Here is a 17,276-nt window from a genome sequence, read left to right on the forward strand (position 1 = left end):
TTTTAGTATCAGGTGGTCACTTCTTCACATTCTTCATCTAATTTAATTTAATAATAAGGTATTTTAATAATAAAATTGCTCATTATTATAACACATTAATATTTTAGTACTTTTAGCCCCTGTATCTATGGCAGGTGAAGAAGTAGTTTATTCTACAGATTACAAAATGAAACACAAATTAAGATTAAGTAAACAAACCTGTATAGATCCGGACTAGCAAAACTGTCATTCGAATTTGAAAGACAACCACTGAAGTCAAGGCTTTGCCCTTCTCAGATGAGTATCTTAATTACTGTTCCAAGGAACATAGGATGCTTTATATTGACGCCTTAATTCTGAAGCATTACGTACCTGCTCTACATCTTCTGGAAGGCAACTCAGCCACCTGATGCCAGCGTTCTTCTTTAAAATCATAGCATTCGACACTGCGAATTGCCTTTGGTGCCTGTCCTCCAACTACCATCATCAACTGAAAGGGAGATAATATTTTTTAATTATTTCCATATGTATGAGAGCACCTGAAAGATCAAAAAAAGTTTTAAAAAATAAAGGATGGTTCTCCTAAATAAGCAAGTTGAGTCTTGTAAAGTAGGCAACTCATTTTTATTTTTTTTTTTTGAAAAATACAAGCAATTTGAAATTATTGTGTCTAGATGAAATATTTGAGGTAGAAAAGCAGGAAGCAATCTAGGCAGACCTCCCATGAATGAAGCAGATTCTGCTATATCTTCACATCCTAGTATGACTGCAGATATGAGAATTCACTATCTATGATATTCAAAGGAAATGTGAAAATCCATCACAAAACAGCCTTCTTTGGTTCCTTTGAGGTAAATGTGCTAAATCTGCTGAATGAAGTCTCCTAGTCCATTATTATAGTTGCCATAATACTACAACAAAACTTCTTGATCATTGGAAAGAAGACATTTGTTTTGTTTTCTTCTAAAATGAAGGAAAGATCATACTTAGCTAAAAAAATAAAATAAAATGCCACAACTCAGAAGCATCTGTGCATTTTTTTTTTTATTTTTATGTTTTTGTGACAAATAATTCCGATATGGAAATTTTTACTGGAATAAGTGATGGTAATGCTGTCATCAAATCTGTTAAAGTAGAGTTTAAAGAAATAAGTACATTGGAAAAAATAAGTGTCTTACTTTTGGAAGGCTAGCAGGCGTTCTCAATTTTGTTCGAGTGCTTTTCATCAATGCTCGTTGCTCAGTTGGCAGCAAGTGATACTTCATAGCTTCAATGAGGTAATCTTTACAAGCACTGCTGTTCTTAACCAATATTTCCTCTTCAACTCTCTGTTTGTTAATAGAAGTTTAACAAGGTCTGAGCATGTTAAGGAAGTAAAACACAAATCACAATCTGAAGTGTAATAAATCCTTTATCACAGGAACAAATGCATATCACTGAATTTTTAGAATGTAGTTTAACCACATTTAGACATAAATTTATGTGATGACAATATGCAGTCATTGATCAGGAGATGTAGACTCTCTTAATTAGTATGTGGAAGAAACAGTGTTAGACAACAGTGAGACTGCTCACAATCAGATGTTTCTTGACTTTTCAAATACAAGACTGTACAGAACACTTGCAGGTGGGGGTGGAGGGGAGATTTTAACAAACCACAACAACAACAAAAACAAAGTGGAAGAAATTCATATCACAAAGATAGATTTCTAAAACTAAACACCTACCAACCATTCAATGTTAATGGTGAGCTGATTTTTTTTTTAATCTTAAATATTTGATCTAACACCAAAATAGTCAAAATGACGTCACAGAACTTTAAAAATAAAAATAAATAACAATCTGAACCAGGTAAAGAAATGTGTACATTGTCATTTAAGTCCTAACCAACTTAATTAGATATAATTCTGAAATTTAAGTGTTGTATCAAACATCATGGTTGGACCAGATGATCCTGAAGGTCTTTTCCAACCTTAAAGATTCTATCCTATGATCATATTACAAATGAAATGTAACTTGACCTCAGCAAATTAGATCATTCAAATTACTAGTGTGCCATGACAAGGAGTCACCTGAACAAACAAATTACATGCATGTGGCTTCCCCTGTTTGGCAATCCCCCATTTGACTGTAAGAGTGCACGTGCACACACATGTAGTGGTGGTTTCTTGTTTATTTTTACCATCAGTAACACAATACATTACACTGTTTAAATTTAAAAATATTCACCTGGCATTAAAAAAAATATAAACAGAAATGTTCACATGCTCAAGAATCACTATTCCTTTTTGCTTACCTGAACTAAATATTCCCGGGAAAGCAAAGGCAGCCGAACATGCTCCATCAGGCGTGCCATTAGCTCCTGCCTTACATCTTTGTCATGGTTTACCCATGCTATCACCGCTTCAAATACCTTCCAGAAAACAAACAAATGCGAGTCCCTTGACTTACAGATTCATGACTATGAAAGTATCACTGTCTCCCCAAAAATAGCTTTTACTTTACTACAATTCCTAATGCAAGAAAAAAAAAACCCTAGCAGTTACAACTCTCATTATTTGCATATTTATCCAATAAAAAGTTCTTAAGATGCATTAGGCAGTCTCTTTCTACACCACATTTCTACTAGTGTTTCAAGGGTGGTTGACAAAATGCACACAATAATTAATACATTAGTACTGTAAATCCAATAAAAACTATGTAAACAAACAATAAAGCAGCAGAGATATTGTAACTCTCTTATTTTTCTTCCTGTCTTGGAGGATTGACATGCCACATCATCACTCAGATGACTGATCATCGAATCTTACTAGAAGAAGCAGTACCAAGCCTGGTTTCTCCTATATTGCACAACAACTTATCATATGCTTGAGCATTAAAACTTTAATTATACTCCACAGAAGTAGCATTGCTTGTATCAGTCCGGCCCTTCAGATTATTATGGGGACAGCAATGTGACTTCGCTAATTACAGGTTAGACAGATCATTCTTAGATTCAGAGTTTCTCCAATGTATAAAAAGAAGAGTTTAGCACAAAACACTATCTAGCCATCAAATCAGTATGCAAACATGCTTTTGAATACAGTTTAGGCTCATTTGAGCAGAGTTGGTACAGCTACATACTCCTTGGACAAAGGAAGACAATGTATTTTTAGCTGATAATATCTGGATTCAAAAGCTCAGAACAAATGCATCTACACAGAAAAATCATTAGAGATTCAAGGACATCTGCTGGCCTCACTGAAGATCAGTTTCACAAATGAAATGATGAGATCTAGCTAAAGGTGAGCCAAGCCATATTCAAACTTAAGTTTGGCTATACCAAGCTACTGAGCCATCTCCTTTGCAACACATATTGTTCAGTTAATCTAAACAGCCCCACATATACAAGTGCCCATTTTTAATTCCTTTGTGGGAGTGCTTACGTTGAAGTTAGTAGAGGGCATATACTTGTTCTTCAAACTACTATTTCTAAGTTATTTATCCCTTGGTATCCCAAGGGATAAGTTGGTTAAACCTGTGACTTATATCATGTGTTCTCTGTTCTGCTGAAGCTGAGAGAGAACTTCCATTCAACTGAGTTTCAGTTTTTTCAAGGAACAGAGGATTATGTGATTTAATACAGTTTTAGGATTGTTAAGAGTGGAAATTAATTTTCAGCATCAAACTGACAACACTTGGGGGAAATAAATCCTTTAAATAAACACAATACATGCTTAATTTCACCAAGGAAACAAAGAATGCATCCAAACGGTCTACAGAAACAGTAAGAACAAGCTCACTCTCTTATACAAAAGGATAAAAAGAATACTGTGGAACAGGTGGTCTTACCTTCTCTTCTGAGGCAATTGTAAGTTTGTCGCTAGATATCAAACTGCACACCTGCTCTACACCGAGATTGAGGTATTCTTCACTAAGTACAACATCAGAAAAGTGCTGTTCTGTTTGGAGGAAAAAGAATAGTACTCTTAACATACAGCACTATGTGTATACAAGAATGAACATTACAGCAGTAGAGGAAAAAGAGGGAAACAATTCAATACGCATGCTATTTTGTCACATTTAGATGCAATACCTTAATACATTTTATATAGGTTAAAGCTTGGTCTCGAACACAGCATTTATATTTAAATATAAACCCAGAAATCCCTGCCAAGCTCAGCCATTCTTGGATTCTGTGAAGGTACTTTAAGAATGCAGGATGCTTCCAGATCAAGAAGTCGAATTTTTCAGGGTACAACAGCTTTTTTGAACTTTAGTAAAGACTAGTGAGCATAAAAAGATAAATCTAATGCAGCATGGCAACTCCTGTCCTCTATCTAGTTCAGCATCCTGTTCCTTCAAACAAGCAACATAAATTGCTTCAGACAAAAGTCCAAGAACACATATGAGAAGTAAATATGCTAAGACCTCCTCTCATAATAATCTCAATATAATCATGAAAAAATAGAGACTGGTAGTCAGAATGATGATATTTTACCTTACCAGCACTTCACTAAACAATGAGTTTCAGTGAGATGCAATCCACCCCCATGAACCTTGTTAAATTCTTTACTTTAATACCTTTCTGCAGCAATAATCTGTTTCCTTGAACAAAACCCCACATCTAAACTTAACACACAGTTTGCCATTCATTAATCAGTCTTCAGTGAATATCACCATGTTCTACTGCTGAACACAATGACAGGAAAAGCCACAATCTGTCTACTCAAAATCATTCGTTATTCCTTTTATCCTTCATCTCTATTTTAATTAGATAGTCCTCGCCTTTTCTCTTATCCAATCAGCTTTTCCATTCATAAAGACATAATCTCCACAAGTCCCTCCAGTTCTGCAGCATTCTCTTATCATGATAGACAGGTAGTACTTTCTGCAGCATTTCAAGCTATGGGAGAGAAAGGATGAGAAGTACTATTGAGTTCCGTAACACTACCATTACTGTTCTACCCCTTACCAATCTTTATGTCCTTTATGTCCAACTCTGTTTTTCAGATAACAAATTTGCAGTTCATTGAGCTGAAGTAGAATTTTCTGAGATACACTTACTGAAATAAACATCTGCTGAATTTTACTGTTTGCACATTGCGAATAGAAATTGAAAACTGTAATTTGCATAAATTAAGCTTTATCATAAACTTCAAATTTTAAGTGACAGTCCCACAAAACAGCATATCTGACTGAACTCAGAAACTGAGTTAAGAGGGAAGCAAAAAGGGGAAGCAAAACACATCCAAATCTCAGAAGCTTTATTCATCTTCCCTTGAGAAAGCCAATCCAACACTGCATCATATCCAACAAGATATGGTTCATAAACTAGAAATGCGTGGATAACTTTATATATACAAAAGCCTTCTATTTCAAAAGGGGATTTAGATTTATGACATGCTCTAAAGAACAGGAAGAGATCCAGTCCCTAACAAAAAGAGGGAAAGTTGAGAATCTACATTTGTTGTATTACTTTGAAAAGCTGAATTCTGTCTTCATGCTAGGAAGAGAACTGTAGGAGAAGATAAATAAATCAAAAAAAAAAGTACTTGAACAAAAACTAAAGGATTGTTTTAATGGATGCCAGCCTCTGTGCTTCAAGCATGAAATAAGGCATATGGCCAACAGCTAAGAGGAGTGAAAAAAGGAGAAGCTAAAACAAACTACTCGGTCAATAGCTACATGCTCAGGTTTTCAAGCAATACCTCGAAACAAATTCTCAGCTGAATGAAATGAAAAAAAAAAAGGCGGGGGGGTTGGAATAGGAGAATAGGAGGGCAGACTGCTATATAAATTTTAGCCATCAAAAAAAAAGTGGGAGTGTAAGTTGAAATCATTTGCCTCTTAAGAACCAGATTTCTTGTTGCCAAGGAGACCATCTTAACTGACTGATAGATAACCTTTTGGCAGAAGCCAATTGAAATTACAGCTAAATGGATTATTCAAAAATAATAAGAAACAAAACAAGAATAAGGAAACTCAGAAACACCAATTAAATCTGCCAACAGCAATTTATCTAACACTTCAAGCACTGAAGACAAGAGGCAGTTTGTTTTTGTTTTTTTTTTTCATATATACATACATAAAAATAATTCTTATGAAATTCAAACCGTTCTACTTCCCTTTAACAAGACGGATATCAGCATCTTACTCTGAAATAATATGATTTGGTACTAGGAGTCAAAAAAACTTCATATTTTCTTTTCTAATCATTCTGAGAGAAAACCAGTATTGGGGATATGTTTTTGCCTTCTGGATTAGGATTTGTATTATCCCATCTTATTGCTAAAATTCTGAAAGATTAGATAATCTGAGATAATAACATCAAACTGAACATTTCATGCATCTAACCCCTGCAAAATCTCAAACTAGCTATGTTTTTTTATTTGTCGCAATGTACTACTTCATGAACATCCCCTAGATAAGCAGACAGAACTATCTGGCTGGAACTTTTCATAAGAGAAAGATACCTACTTCCCCCCGCCCCCAAACAAGAATTTTCCACACAGCGTGCAGCTTTGACAAATTCATGCTGGAATCCTGCCTGACTTCTTGCCACTTTAACCAGATATTGAAGCCAGCTGGCTTGAGAATCAGGCAGCCTGGTAACAAGCTGTCTTAGGAGCTGCAGGGTCTTGGCTTCCAAATTCCCACTTTCTGAGCAAGTACAATTCTAATTTTTTATCCTCAAAACTTAAATCTGCCTTAAAAAAAAAAAATCCCTTCCATTTTAGGAAGCTTCTAAAATATCTGTTCCAATAGCATATGAAAACCAGATTTTCACATTTTCACAACTGGTAGAGACAGTTTGTATCTGGATAGCTGACGATCTGTCCTTATCTGCCCTGTACCAGTAGGATGGGACTTCAGCTTCAGGGACACACTAAAAGGACAAAAAGGAAGTTCTTAAAAACATGAAAGGAGCTAGTAACAAAATGTTTGGAAATGCAATAAATGAAGATATTTTGCAGAGCAAAGGAAGATAAAAGGAGCTATAAAAGTACCACGTTTTGTTATTTTCCATCAGGAGTCTGGAGATGTGTATTCTACATAGACATAGCAGCAGTAAGTGCTTGACCTACCTCTTCTGTCCAAAACGTACGTGGTCTGGTCTTGGTAGTACTACAGATATTGTCACTGCCTCTGTATTTCTCAATTCCATAGGAAAAAATGCTATATCTGAAGTTTGCACTGGACATTTCATGCTACAAATGTTTGTGGATTAACTCACAAACACTACTTCTCTCATTTATATACCTACATAATATACCTGGCTTAACTGCCTTTACTAAAGGGAATAAATAAATAGAGATGCAAAAGTCTCTATTAAGTTCCTTCAGATGAAAAACCTTTCAGAGAATCTTGGTGGTAAAAAATAAAAGCCTGTAACCCATCTTCTACTTTGTTTTATGACAATGGCCTTTCTCAATGTTCGTCTCTGTGTTGAAAACTGCTCCATTTATTTTCCATCAGCAATGGGCTTCAGCCATTTACTAACATCTTTTTGATGTGTTCCAGCAGTTGATGACACTCCAGAAAACTTTTTAATATTTTGTTCACTTCCAGAAATCTTCTCCCAAAGATCTTCCCAAAGCTGCACTAACACACATGAAAAATGTGGCCAGAACTTATCAGTGTCATAGGCTGCAGCTAAAGGACAACAACCCTCACATTTCCTAGATCTCTGTATGACAGTGATCCGGTGTCTATTAGTTTGTGAAACAAAAGATCACAAACAAATATCTCAACTCTCATAAGCATCTTCTGTGTTTTAGGCCAACTGCTTCTACTCCACAAAATAGATTAATTTATTTATTAATAAACTAAAAAGAGTACTTGCATTTTTTTTCTGATGTGCTAGCACTACAAAAACAGTTGGAATGTTCCAGAAACATTGAGAAAAAATTATCAGTTCAGAAAGAAGCTTTTTTTTTTTAAAACAGAGATGCAAAGCGTGGAACTCGGAACTGAGCCTTATACTCACTTACAAGGACAATGATAATTTCTCAAGGAAATGAAACAAATAGTTTTTAAACTTTTTTTTTTTTTAGTTATTGCTTCAATTCCCAATGTCACATTGTTGGCTTGGGACAAAAGGTCTTTGCTAACAGCATAACATCAGGCAGTGGTCAAGAGTGCCTTATAACCAGCCTTATAGCAGAGGGATAGACACAAGCTCTGCCAACTTAACTGGCAGAAGCTAAATGCTGTAAAAAATTGGCTTCTGCAATCTGATTTACTTGTCAATTTTATGCTTAAATAACTGCCTTTTAGAACACCATGAAATTCATAGCAGCCAAGGTAACAGAAGCATAGCAACAGACGTTGCTACTCAGAATAGAATTGTAAGAAAGATTCTGCTAAATATGTCCTTTAAATCTCATGAGTACAAATGCACACCAGAATAGTCTGCAGAAGGCGCACGTACTTCCCAAATCCAGTCAGGGCTCAAAGTTTTAGCCAGAGCACCAGAACACAACATGCAGCATCCCACAGTTAAGTACAATACAGCAATCCATGCTTGTGCTAAGGTTCCCTAACAAAGGTTTCTGTGACCTCTCAGCGTGATGTTAAAAGCCAAGCAGCGTTGGTCACCAAGAGACATTTCTTCCACAGAGAATCCAACCTTTCCAAACCCAGTGCATTTATGCAATTAGTGAAATTACATTTATCATCTTTGCTTGCAACAAAGATGCATTTCAAGAGCTAAGCTCTGCATGAGAGCTCTAGTGCTGTGGTGCTACAGACCACATTTGTAGAACTTCACCAGATAAGTGGAATATATTCATAGGATTACTGGAAATCCACTTTATCTTTTCACAAGATTACAGAAGACCTCTTCTAGCTAAAAGCATAGTAATGAAACATTACAAAAAAGATAACAGAACAGAAATATTTTTAGCATCTAAGATGACAATAAGCATTTCTTCTGCTTCAGAATACCAGCTGGCTTGTGGGGCTGTCCCATTAGCCTTTTCAGTTTTATCCCTAAGTCTGGCATGACCTAGAGAGCCGTGGAGCTACATTTCCTCTCTCTTGTTAAAAATCGCTTGAAAAGACATTGAGATTGACCCCAGTCCAAGATGGCATAGCCCTTTTAACTCTATTCTCTTGTAGTTCTCTTTCTTTTTAACTGTGGATTAATCATGTTCTTCCCTTAAGATTTCCTATTTAGCACTCCTACTGCTTGTCTTACTTAAGAAATTCCTGGAATCAAACCACTTTCCTTGATTAAAAAGCCTTACCAATCTATCCTGAGGTTATAATTAACATTATGACAACTGTAAAACACACCACGGACAATTCTTAATTTGTGTGCATGCCCTAAGACTACCTAAGGTATATCACAGGCTAAAACTGCGAACAGATGCTTACTAACAGCATTCATGCCACATACTCTTAGTAGAAATCTTAGCAAAAGAAAGATCTCAGCTTGATCTATTGCCCACCTGTGGAAGAGGTGCAAGACCCAGAGTAGGACTGCACTAGGGAACATCACCAGAACAGTTGGCATCTCAGAAAGTTTAATTGTAAGAGAAGTCAACCCCAAGAAATTTGCCTCAAGTGCATACTATTTTCAGCTCTCTCAATAGGCATCAGATACATATAAATGGCTTCCCTAAATTATAGAAATCCAATAGTCTGCTACAGGAGGACCAGCCCCATCACAAGATTACGAAGCTCCAATTTTAATGGAAGTTGGGTTTTCACTCCCACTGGAAGGAAGTTCCAGAGTCTCAATAACTTCTTATCTATGTTTGCATCAATTTGTTTTTATGCCATCATTGTCTATTAGCAGTGTCTAACTGCCTCTTTTTCCTAAATATAAAATAGCAAGTAAAACAAAGAGTGGAAGAAGTCAAAGAGCCAGGTGCTTTTCATTTTCTCTATTTTCACTGTTCTTTCAATCAAATAGTCCTCTCTTCTGTACTCATTCTAGCTTCTGTAACCTGTAATCCTAAAATGTAGGCTCACAGGAGTTCAGCTGTCTGTGACACAAGGTCTGATACTGAAATGGCACAGCCACTTATCTTTGGCTCAAACTTCTGAGAAAACAAAAAAAAAATCTTTAAGTTGTGAGAAAGAGCCTTGACAAAGAGAGTTGCTCAAGAACAGAGGGAAAAAAAAAGACGGTATGATGGCTATGATGGCATTTAGATGCTTGAGAATTCAAGAGGGAAAACATTAACCTAAAAAGGGATAAAATTGTTCGTTGATAATTAAGGGTTACAAGTTGTACATAATTCCCGTACTCTCACACACATTCAACAAATATTGCACTCACGGTCTTGCCAATGTCTTTGTTTTTATATTTCTAGACAGTAATCTACATAAATATTAACTTCAACTATTAAATTGAACAAAGATAGTTTAAAAGTGAAGCAGTTTAGCATTTGTTAAGGCATAGTCAATGTAGAAGTTGGAAAAAAAATAAAATTAAAAATTAAGCCACTGTTACATGAAAATGCATTCCCTAAAACATTAACTACCTAAACTTTAGCTAATAAATGTAAGCCTGGATTGCTACTGCATAAAAGATCAAAAATATGACAGCCTTTTCGAGTTGATATGGTGTTACTCAAAGGCAGAAAAGATTTAATTAAAACCTTTTGCATAACAGTTTAAAATACAGTTACCACAGAAAGTACTGAGTTGCATCTACACTAGAACTTCTCCCCTAAGACATGCATCACAAAATTTAGTCCTTTTAAAAGCGACCTGAATAGCTCTTGAATTGAGTTTTGGGGTTTTTATTTTTAATTGATATATAAATAGTTTTAATACAATTTCACTTGGTTAAAATAATGAAATATTACTGAGCATGGCTGATTTGTATTCCTCAGTTTCACACTTCAGACAGCAACCAAGAATTCTCTCAATGGACACCTAATCATATGAGTTTACTGCATTTGTTTTTTCCTTAAATATCCATTCTTGACAGAGAAACTATAATCTTCTGAAAGTGAGGGAAAAAGATCTATATTGGAAAACAGATTTTCTTGAAATTACAGTAACTGAAAACATTCATCAAAATTTTTCTTTTTATGAGGTCTAAAATTACTCATGACAATAAAAAGGCTATTATTTGGACCTGGACATCTGAATTAAGCACTTAGTGCTCTATTCAAGGAAAATTGCCGTTTTTAACTCTGTACTAAGTTGTTAATTACGTTGATTTGTCATTGTATATTTTAGAAAAGCTATGAAAAGCAATATAGTTTTTTTTTCCCTCCCTGCAGCATTATCAGAATAATTTGTTTTTGTTTTTTATTTCTCTTTTCTGTACTGCTCTCATACTAAGTCTGACAGACTGCTAGGGATTAATGAAGGCAGGGCAGAAAGTGCCAGGCAATGAGGTATCTCACACCCTAAACATGCACAGTATATTATCTTAAGAGTAAGAACAGAATGCGCATTGCTTTAAAATTCACCACACAGATACTGCAAAAACACAGTAGGAGTGGAGCTGGCAGCTCATGGTATGGGCCAGCAGGACTCCAGGAATACGATGATAAAAAAGGAAACATATATGAGGAAAGTACTTTCTGGAGTAATCCGACAGAAATAGAAGGTGGTTTTATTATGGAGGAAAGAGAAAGAAAGGTTAGTTCCAAGCACAAAAGAAGTAGGAAAGAAATACAAGAGAGGTACAAGTGGGGGTAATTCTGCTGAATTGGAAAAGCCAAGGGTGAGAGGTTGGAATTTTATCCGGAGGGGTAGGGGGAAGGAATACTGCAAAAGTAATACAATTACCTTAGCAGACAGAGAGGAATTTGAGGCAGAGGTAGATTTACAATGTAACAAATGAGAAATTTGACATAGCACAGATTTGATGGGGAGGGAAGAAACAAAATAAAGGAATAAGTAACAGAGTAGTTGAGAGAAAATGGCAGGGGAGAGTTAAAGTTGTTAAGTTCACAAACCTGAATGACTAGGAGAACACTGAAGTCACCAGTGAGTGGAAGACAGGGGGAAGGGAAAGATATTTAGATGAAAAGCAATTCAATTTTGCTGAACCTGAAGTAGGAATGAAACATCCAAGAGACACTGAAAGACAGGAAAAGATCCGTGACTGGACAGATAGAGGCATACCTGAGACCAACTCTCAACCTCTGACAATCCATGATTTCTGAATTAGAAGCATATTCTAAAACAAATTTGTCCTATTCTTTGAATATTCACTTCTGCTGCTCTAATCAAAATATACTTCTTTGCTAGCTACCAAGTTTAATCCCTATAAAAGGGTGGGGTTTTTTTGTTCACCACAAAAAGTTTCCATTAAAAATTAATTCTTCAGTGTAATGTCTTCAGTCTTTACTTAAACATCAAAATCCCAAGGCATTCTACAATGCTACTTGAATAAATTGAAGCGTTAGTTTTAGTTACAGCGTTATGATAAAAATTCACTGCTTTGTGCAAAGCTTACACAATGGCTTTAAGGATTTGTTTATTTTTTTTAGTAATCTACATTATGCAACCTTTACCGGTGTCAAAAGCAGTTAAACAAGGGAATCCAGGTGTACTAGATTATGTTAACAATTACTGATTTGGTAATACTTTCCCTGTATTATCACTTTCCAACAGCAGAAAATGTATTTGGAAAGTAAAGAGGGGAAAAAAGGATTTTAGCCTTCACAGTCATACAAATGCAAGCTACAAAGCACTTCAGATCATCTAGATTTGCACACAGGTGTGATCTAGATCAACTTAAATCCGATGTTGGTCTAACCAGTTCTTTATAGCTGCCCAACAGCAGAGAGTTCATAACTTCCATAGACAGCTTGCCTGATCAGTGTTACTTTTACAGTAAGATTTTTCTTAATGCATGAAACTACTTTAAAAATACCTCACAAATGAAGCTTACTCATTCTCATCTCTTTACGTACAGGAAGATTTGTGTTCCTTCTCATACTCCTAGCCTTTTAGTTTCTTGACTGAATGGACCCTTTTCTCTCACAGTCTTTGTCATAGGTCAGTCTGTTTTCTTAATATGTTCTTGTTAGACTTCCTTGGATTCACTTCAGCTTGTTTGCATCTGTCTTAAAGGTTGGTTCAGCATTTTTCCACCTGAGGCCTCACGAGCATCAAGAAAAAGGGAATAATTATTCTCCCTTGTCCCTGCAACAACACTTCTGTTAGTTCACCAAAGAATCAGAATTGCTTTTTTATTAACAACGGCAAGCAAAATGAGAACTTAATTTTGAAAATGTGAAGACTTGACACGAACTAGTCCTCTTACAGATATGACAAACAGCCTTTAAGATGACAATGGCAATGTACTTTTAGTAATAAAATTAAGAATTCTATGAACATTTTTCAGCAAAGAATGAGAAACAATGACAAGTGTTCTTCAAAGGCAAGTAGAAATTAGACTAATAAAACATTTTGTTGGTTGAGCTATATTGGTACTTAGAAGACATACCTCTATCCACTTTGTGTCAAGACAGAAGAATAAGATTACAAGTACCCTTTATAGTAGGAAATTTAAAGTTTTGGGCTAGATATGTAGGATTCTCAGAAGACAAATTACTCAAGACACAATATTCAGATATGTTTCTTGTCAGTGTCTACTTTGCCAGTACAGTACAGGCGCTACAGATAGCCTCCCCCCATGCCCTCATCTTCTTTCTTCCCCCATGTTCTTCCAACAGTCCTGAAAATCATAGATGGAACTTTGGTTCTTGGCAATTGTTTCTCTAATGCCAGAATTTTAATTCTTTCCTGCTTTCTCCCCTAAACTCTCCCCTAAACTATGGCACAACATTTTAAACAAGATGGATTATTTCTGGTTTATAAATTGTATGGTCCTGATAGGCCACGAAAATCCTGCCCCTGTGTGCAGTTACTATAACCATGTTTCAGCCAGGAGACTTTCCTTCTCTGACAGACATTCATACTGGATACACTCTTCAGAAGATGTATACCTGGATAAAATTGAATTTCCTTTGGGTAAGTGTGGGTGGATTGGCATGGAACCCACATGTGTGTGTAACCCCCACACACAGACATCAAGCTAACTTCTATGACAACGATAACTTGCCTGCATATGTGTTGGCCTTGTTCAAGAGATCTGTGCATGCATGCATGTCAGCAAAAGCACGAATTCCCAAGCAGTTGACAGGATGAAGCTGGGATTCCAAAAATTCACAGCAAGTCCTTTTCACATCCTGCAGTTGCAAGAGACCAGCTGCTGGGAGCAGTACCTGAAAGAAGCAACAGGTGTTTAATATCCCAGTTCAGTTCTGACCTGATACAAGAGTACTGGTCAACATTAATAAAAATAAGTAAATAAATAAAACAAAGAGAGGAAAATTTCAGAACCACAAGACTCAAAAACTTAAAACCCAACATCAAAATTATTTATGTCTCTGCAAATGCCATTTAAGATTTAAAATCACAAACATCTTTGTCACCATGTTCACTGGGAAATCATTCCATAGATTACAATTCTCACACATCATGTAAACTCTCCCCAGTATTTATTCACAAGCTCCCTAGTTACTCTTCCCAACACTCCACACTTACACCTCACCTTCAACCCTTCAACATTGGAAGGGTTCACTTTCTTAAAATCAAAGTTTTCTAGACCATGATAATACACTTGTTTGCATGCAAGCACGGGACATTGTCCAAATTATTAATTTATTTAGCGTCAATAATAAGCATACTGATTCTAACAGGGACTCAATTCAGTTTCCAAAGAAGTCTGAAGAATGACCATTCAGGGATTTAAAAGCCTGAGAATATAAAACATTTCATAGGTCACTGAAAGTCCATACCAGTAAAGAACTAGTGTAAATGGTATATTTGTCCTTCCAACTTTCACACAGAAAGCGAAAAAGGCAGGAAGAATTTCCAGAACAGTATAACATGCATTTTATTTGACCAGTAAAATTTAAACATGAGGCTTAGGTGAAATATAAGTAAAATTCCCTACTGCTAACTACAATTTCTTCTTCATAATACTTTTATATTTGGTGCTTTTGACAGTTACTTTAATGTGATTTCTATTTTAGAACATTCAAATATGAAATTAATGTTAGTTTGCATCTTCAGTGGACGACAACAGGAGAGATTTGAACCCAAGTCTTGCAATTTTTTACTTACACACAGAGAAAACATATAGTCTAGGGCTGCATCAATAATAAGCCAGCAAAATATACACCAAAGAAAATGGCTGCACTACTCTTGTTAACTATTACTTTTTTTAAACAGTTCCCTGGGTAGAATTAAAAAGAGTCAGGCAAGAACAAAACTGGAAGATCAAGAAGAGAGCTGGAAGAGCTGGGTGAGGTGAAAAAAGACCTGTGTAACTCATACGAAATGCAAGCGGCAGAATATACATATAAATTATTGCTCTTGGCAACAAGTTTTAATTTTAGTAACTGTCTGCAGAATCAACTACTTGTCATCATCAAGGACTATGTGATACAATCTTGTAAAACTGAAATCTGTTTTAAACTTTTTTGCTGTTCCTCTCCCTTCAGCCTGCCACGCATGAAGCCTGCTTGAAAACCATCTTTCTGTTCCACAAGGTATTAATCCCTAACTCAGGGCAATAACCCACTATAGCCAAATGTGTAAAACAGGATATCAATGTAGACAGCAAAAAGGAAGGATATCTTTAATAAAGTTTGCTTCAGGTATCAACTGTTAATGAAAGAAATTAAGGCAAAAAAATGTGACTGCACTGATACACCACCAGAGGGTGGTGAGGCCTTGCAGAGAGATCCGGACAAATTAAGAGAGCTTGGGCAAAACCAACAGTATGAAGTTTAACATGATCAAGTGCTGGATTCTGCACCCGGGAAGGGACAGCCCTGGCTGTATGTACAGGCTGGGGGACAAGAGGATGGAAAGCAGCCCTGCAGAGAGGGATCTGGGGGTTTTGGTTGATAGCAAGCTGAATATGAGCCAGCAGCCTGCTCTGACAGCCAGGAGGGCCAACCGTATCCTGGGGTGCATCAAGCACAGCACTGCTAGTCAGTCAAGGGAAGGGACTGTCCCACTCTGCTCTGCGCTGGCGTTGCTTCAAGCACTGTGTGAGGTTTTGAGTGCCACAACATCAGATATAAAACTGTTAGAGAGTGTCAAAAGGAGGGCTACAGAGATAGTGAAGGGTCTGGAGGGGAAGACATATGAGGAGCTGCTGAAGTCCCTTGGTTTGTTCAGAGCAGAGCAGGCTGAGGGGAGGCCTCATGGCGGCCTGCAGCTCCCTCATGAGGGGAGCGGAGGGGCAGGCGCTGAGCTCTGCTCTCTGGGGACAGCGACAGGACCTGAGGGAATGGCATGGAGTTGGGACAGGGGAGGGTCAGGCTGGGTGTTAGGGAAAGGTTCTTCACGGAGAGGGTGGTTGGGCGTCCAAGAAGCATTTGGATAATGTTCTCAGACATATGGTCTGATTTTTGGCTGGTCCTATGTGGAGCCAGGAGCTGGACTCAGTGATTCTTGTTGGTCCCTTCCAACTCAGGATATTCTATGCTACTAAGCAAAACAACTGAAGACTAGTTTAAGTCTTAGATAGTACTTGAAAATATCAAAAAAGTCCAACAAAATAAATGGGGAAGATATGCATGAAGAATTAGGAACAAGTGTCAGAAAAAGTCACACAATTCAAAAACAAATTCAGTTAAGCTTGAAGTCTACAACTGACAAGGTTAAAACAGTCTAGCAAACTCATTTTATATTAGCATATATGTTTATGAAAAAGTGAGGATAATTCTGGCAATAGAAATTACATTACTGGAACTAGAGTATGATTAGTTAAAACAGTGTAGATAATTCATTGACAGAGAATTGTAGCATAAGATACAATCATTACATTATGTATCAAAAATCAGGCTAAAAATCTAACAGAAGTATTTATTTACACAAGCTGTCTCAATGAATCAAACATTTCACACCTGCTTACAAAAAATTCAGTAATCCAAACAGTCTCAGGTAATTTTAAGTGGGTTATCAGTATAGTTGAACAAATAACTCTGACATCAATTCCTGACTGTGTAAGTAGATTTAGTAGAAAAATATATAGAATAATCAAATCAGTTAAAGAAATGGAAAGATGAAATTTGAGAATGTTATGCAGAAAATAATTTAATATTTCTATGCATAAACAGTCACACTGAAAAGCTTGCTCACTAATAAAATCAGGAAACAAATGCTACAAGAACTAGAAAGTCTTTCTTAATTATATGAAACTCCGGTCAGCTCTTATATTATGGCAATTGAGTTTGTAAAGTTAGAGATTTGAATATATTTTAGCTATCAGATGATGACATATTTTAGTCTAAATACATGTATGTGCATTCCAC

The 17,276-nt window shown here is 36.3% G+C and overlaps 1 protein-coding gene across 2 annotated transcripts in view; it reads right to left on the bottom strand.

Moving 5' to 3' along the window:
• Positions 1-17,276, bottom strand: part of KLHL2 (kelch like family member 2) — a 58,374-nt gene that overhangs the window by 8,960 nt on the left and 32,138 nt on the right. For both annotated transcript variants that reach the window (XM_035553402.2, XM_035553383.2), the window contains 5 exons: positions 14,006-14,168; positions 3,811-3,920; positions 2,276-2,392; positions 1,158-1,307; positions 352-469 (listed from right to left, as the gene is read on the bottom strand). In XM_035553402.2, coding sequence (XP_035409295.1) covers positions 352-469; positions 1,158-1,307; positions 2,276-2,392; positions 3,811-3,920; positions 14,006-14,168 — 658 coding nt within the window. The remainder of the gene's footprint in view (positions 1-351; positions 470-1,157; positions 1,308-2,275; positions 2,393-3,810; positions 3,921-14,005; positions 14,169-17,276) is intronic.

The sequence above is a fragment of the Cygnus atratus genome, chromosome 4 (assembly GCF_013377495.2).
Source record: "Cygnus atratus isolate AKBS03 ecotype Queensland, Australia chromosome 4, CAtr_DNAZoo_HiC_assembly, whole genome shotgun sequence".
NCBI lineage: Eukaryota > Metazoa > Chordata > Aves > Anseriformes > Anatidae > Cygnus > Cygnus atratus.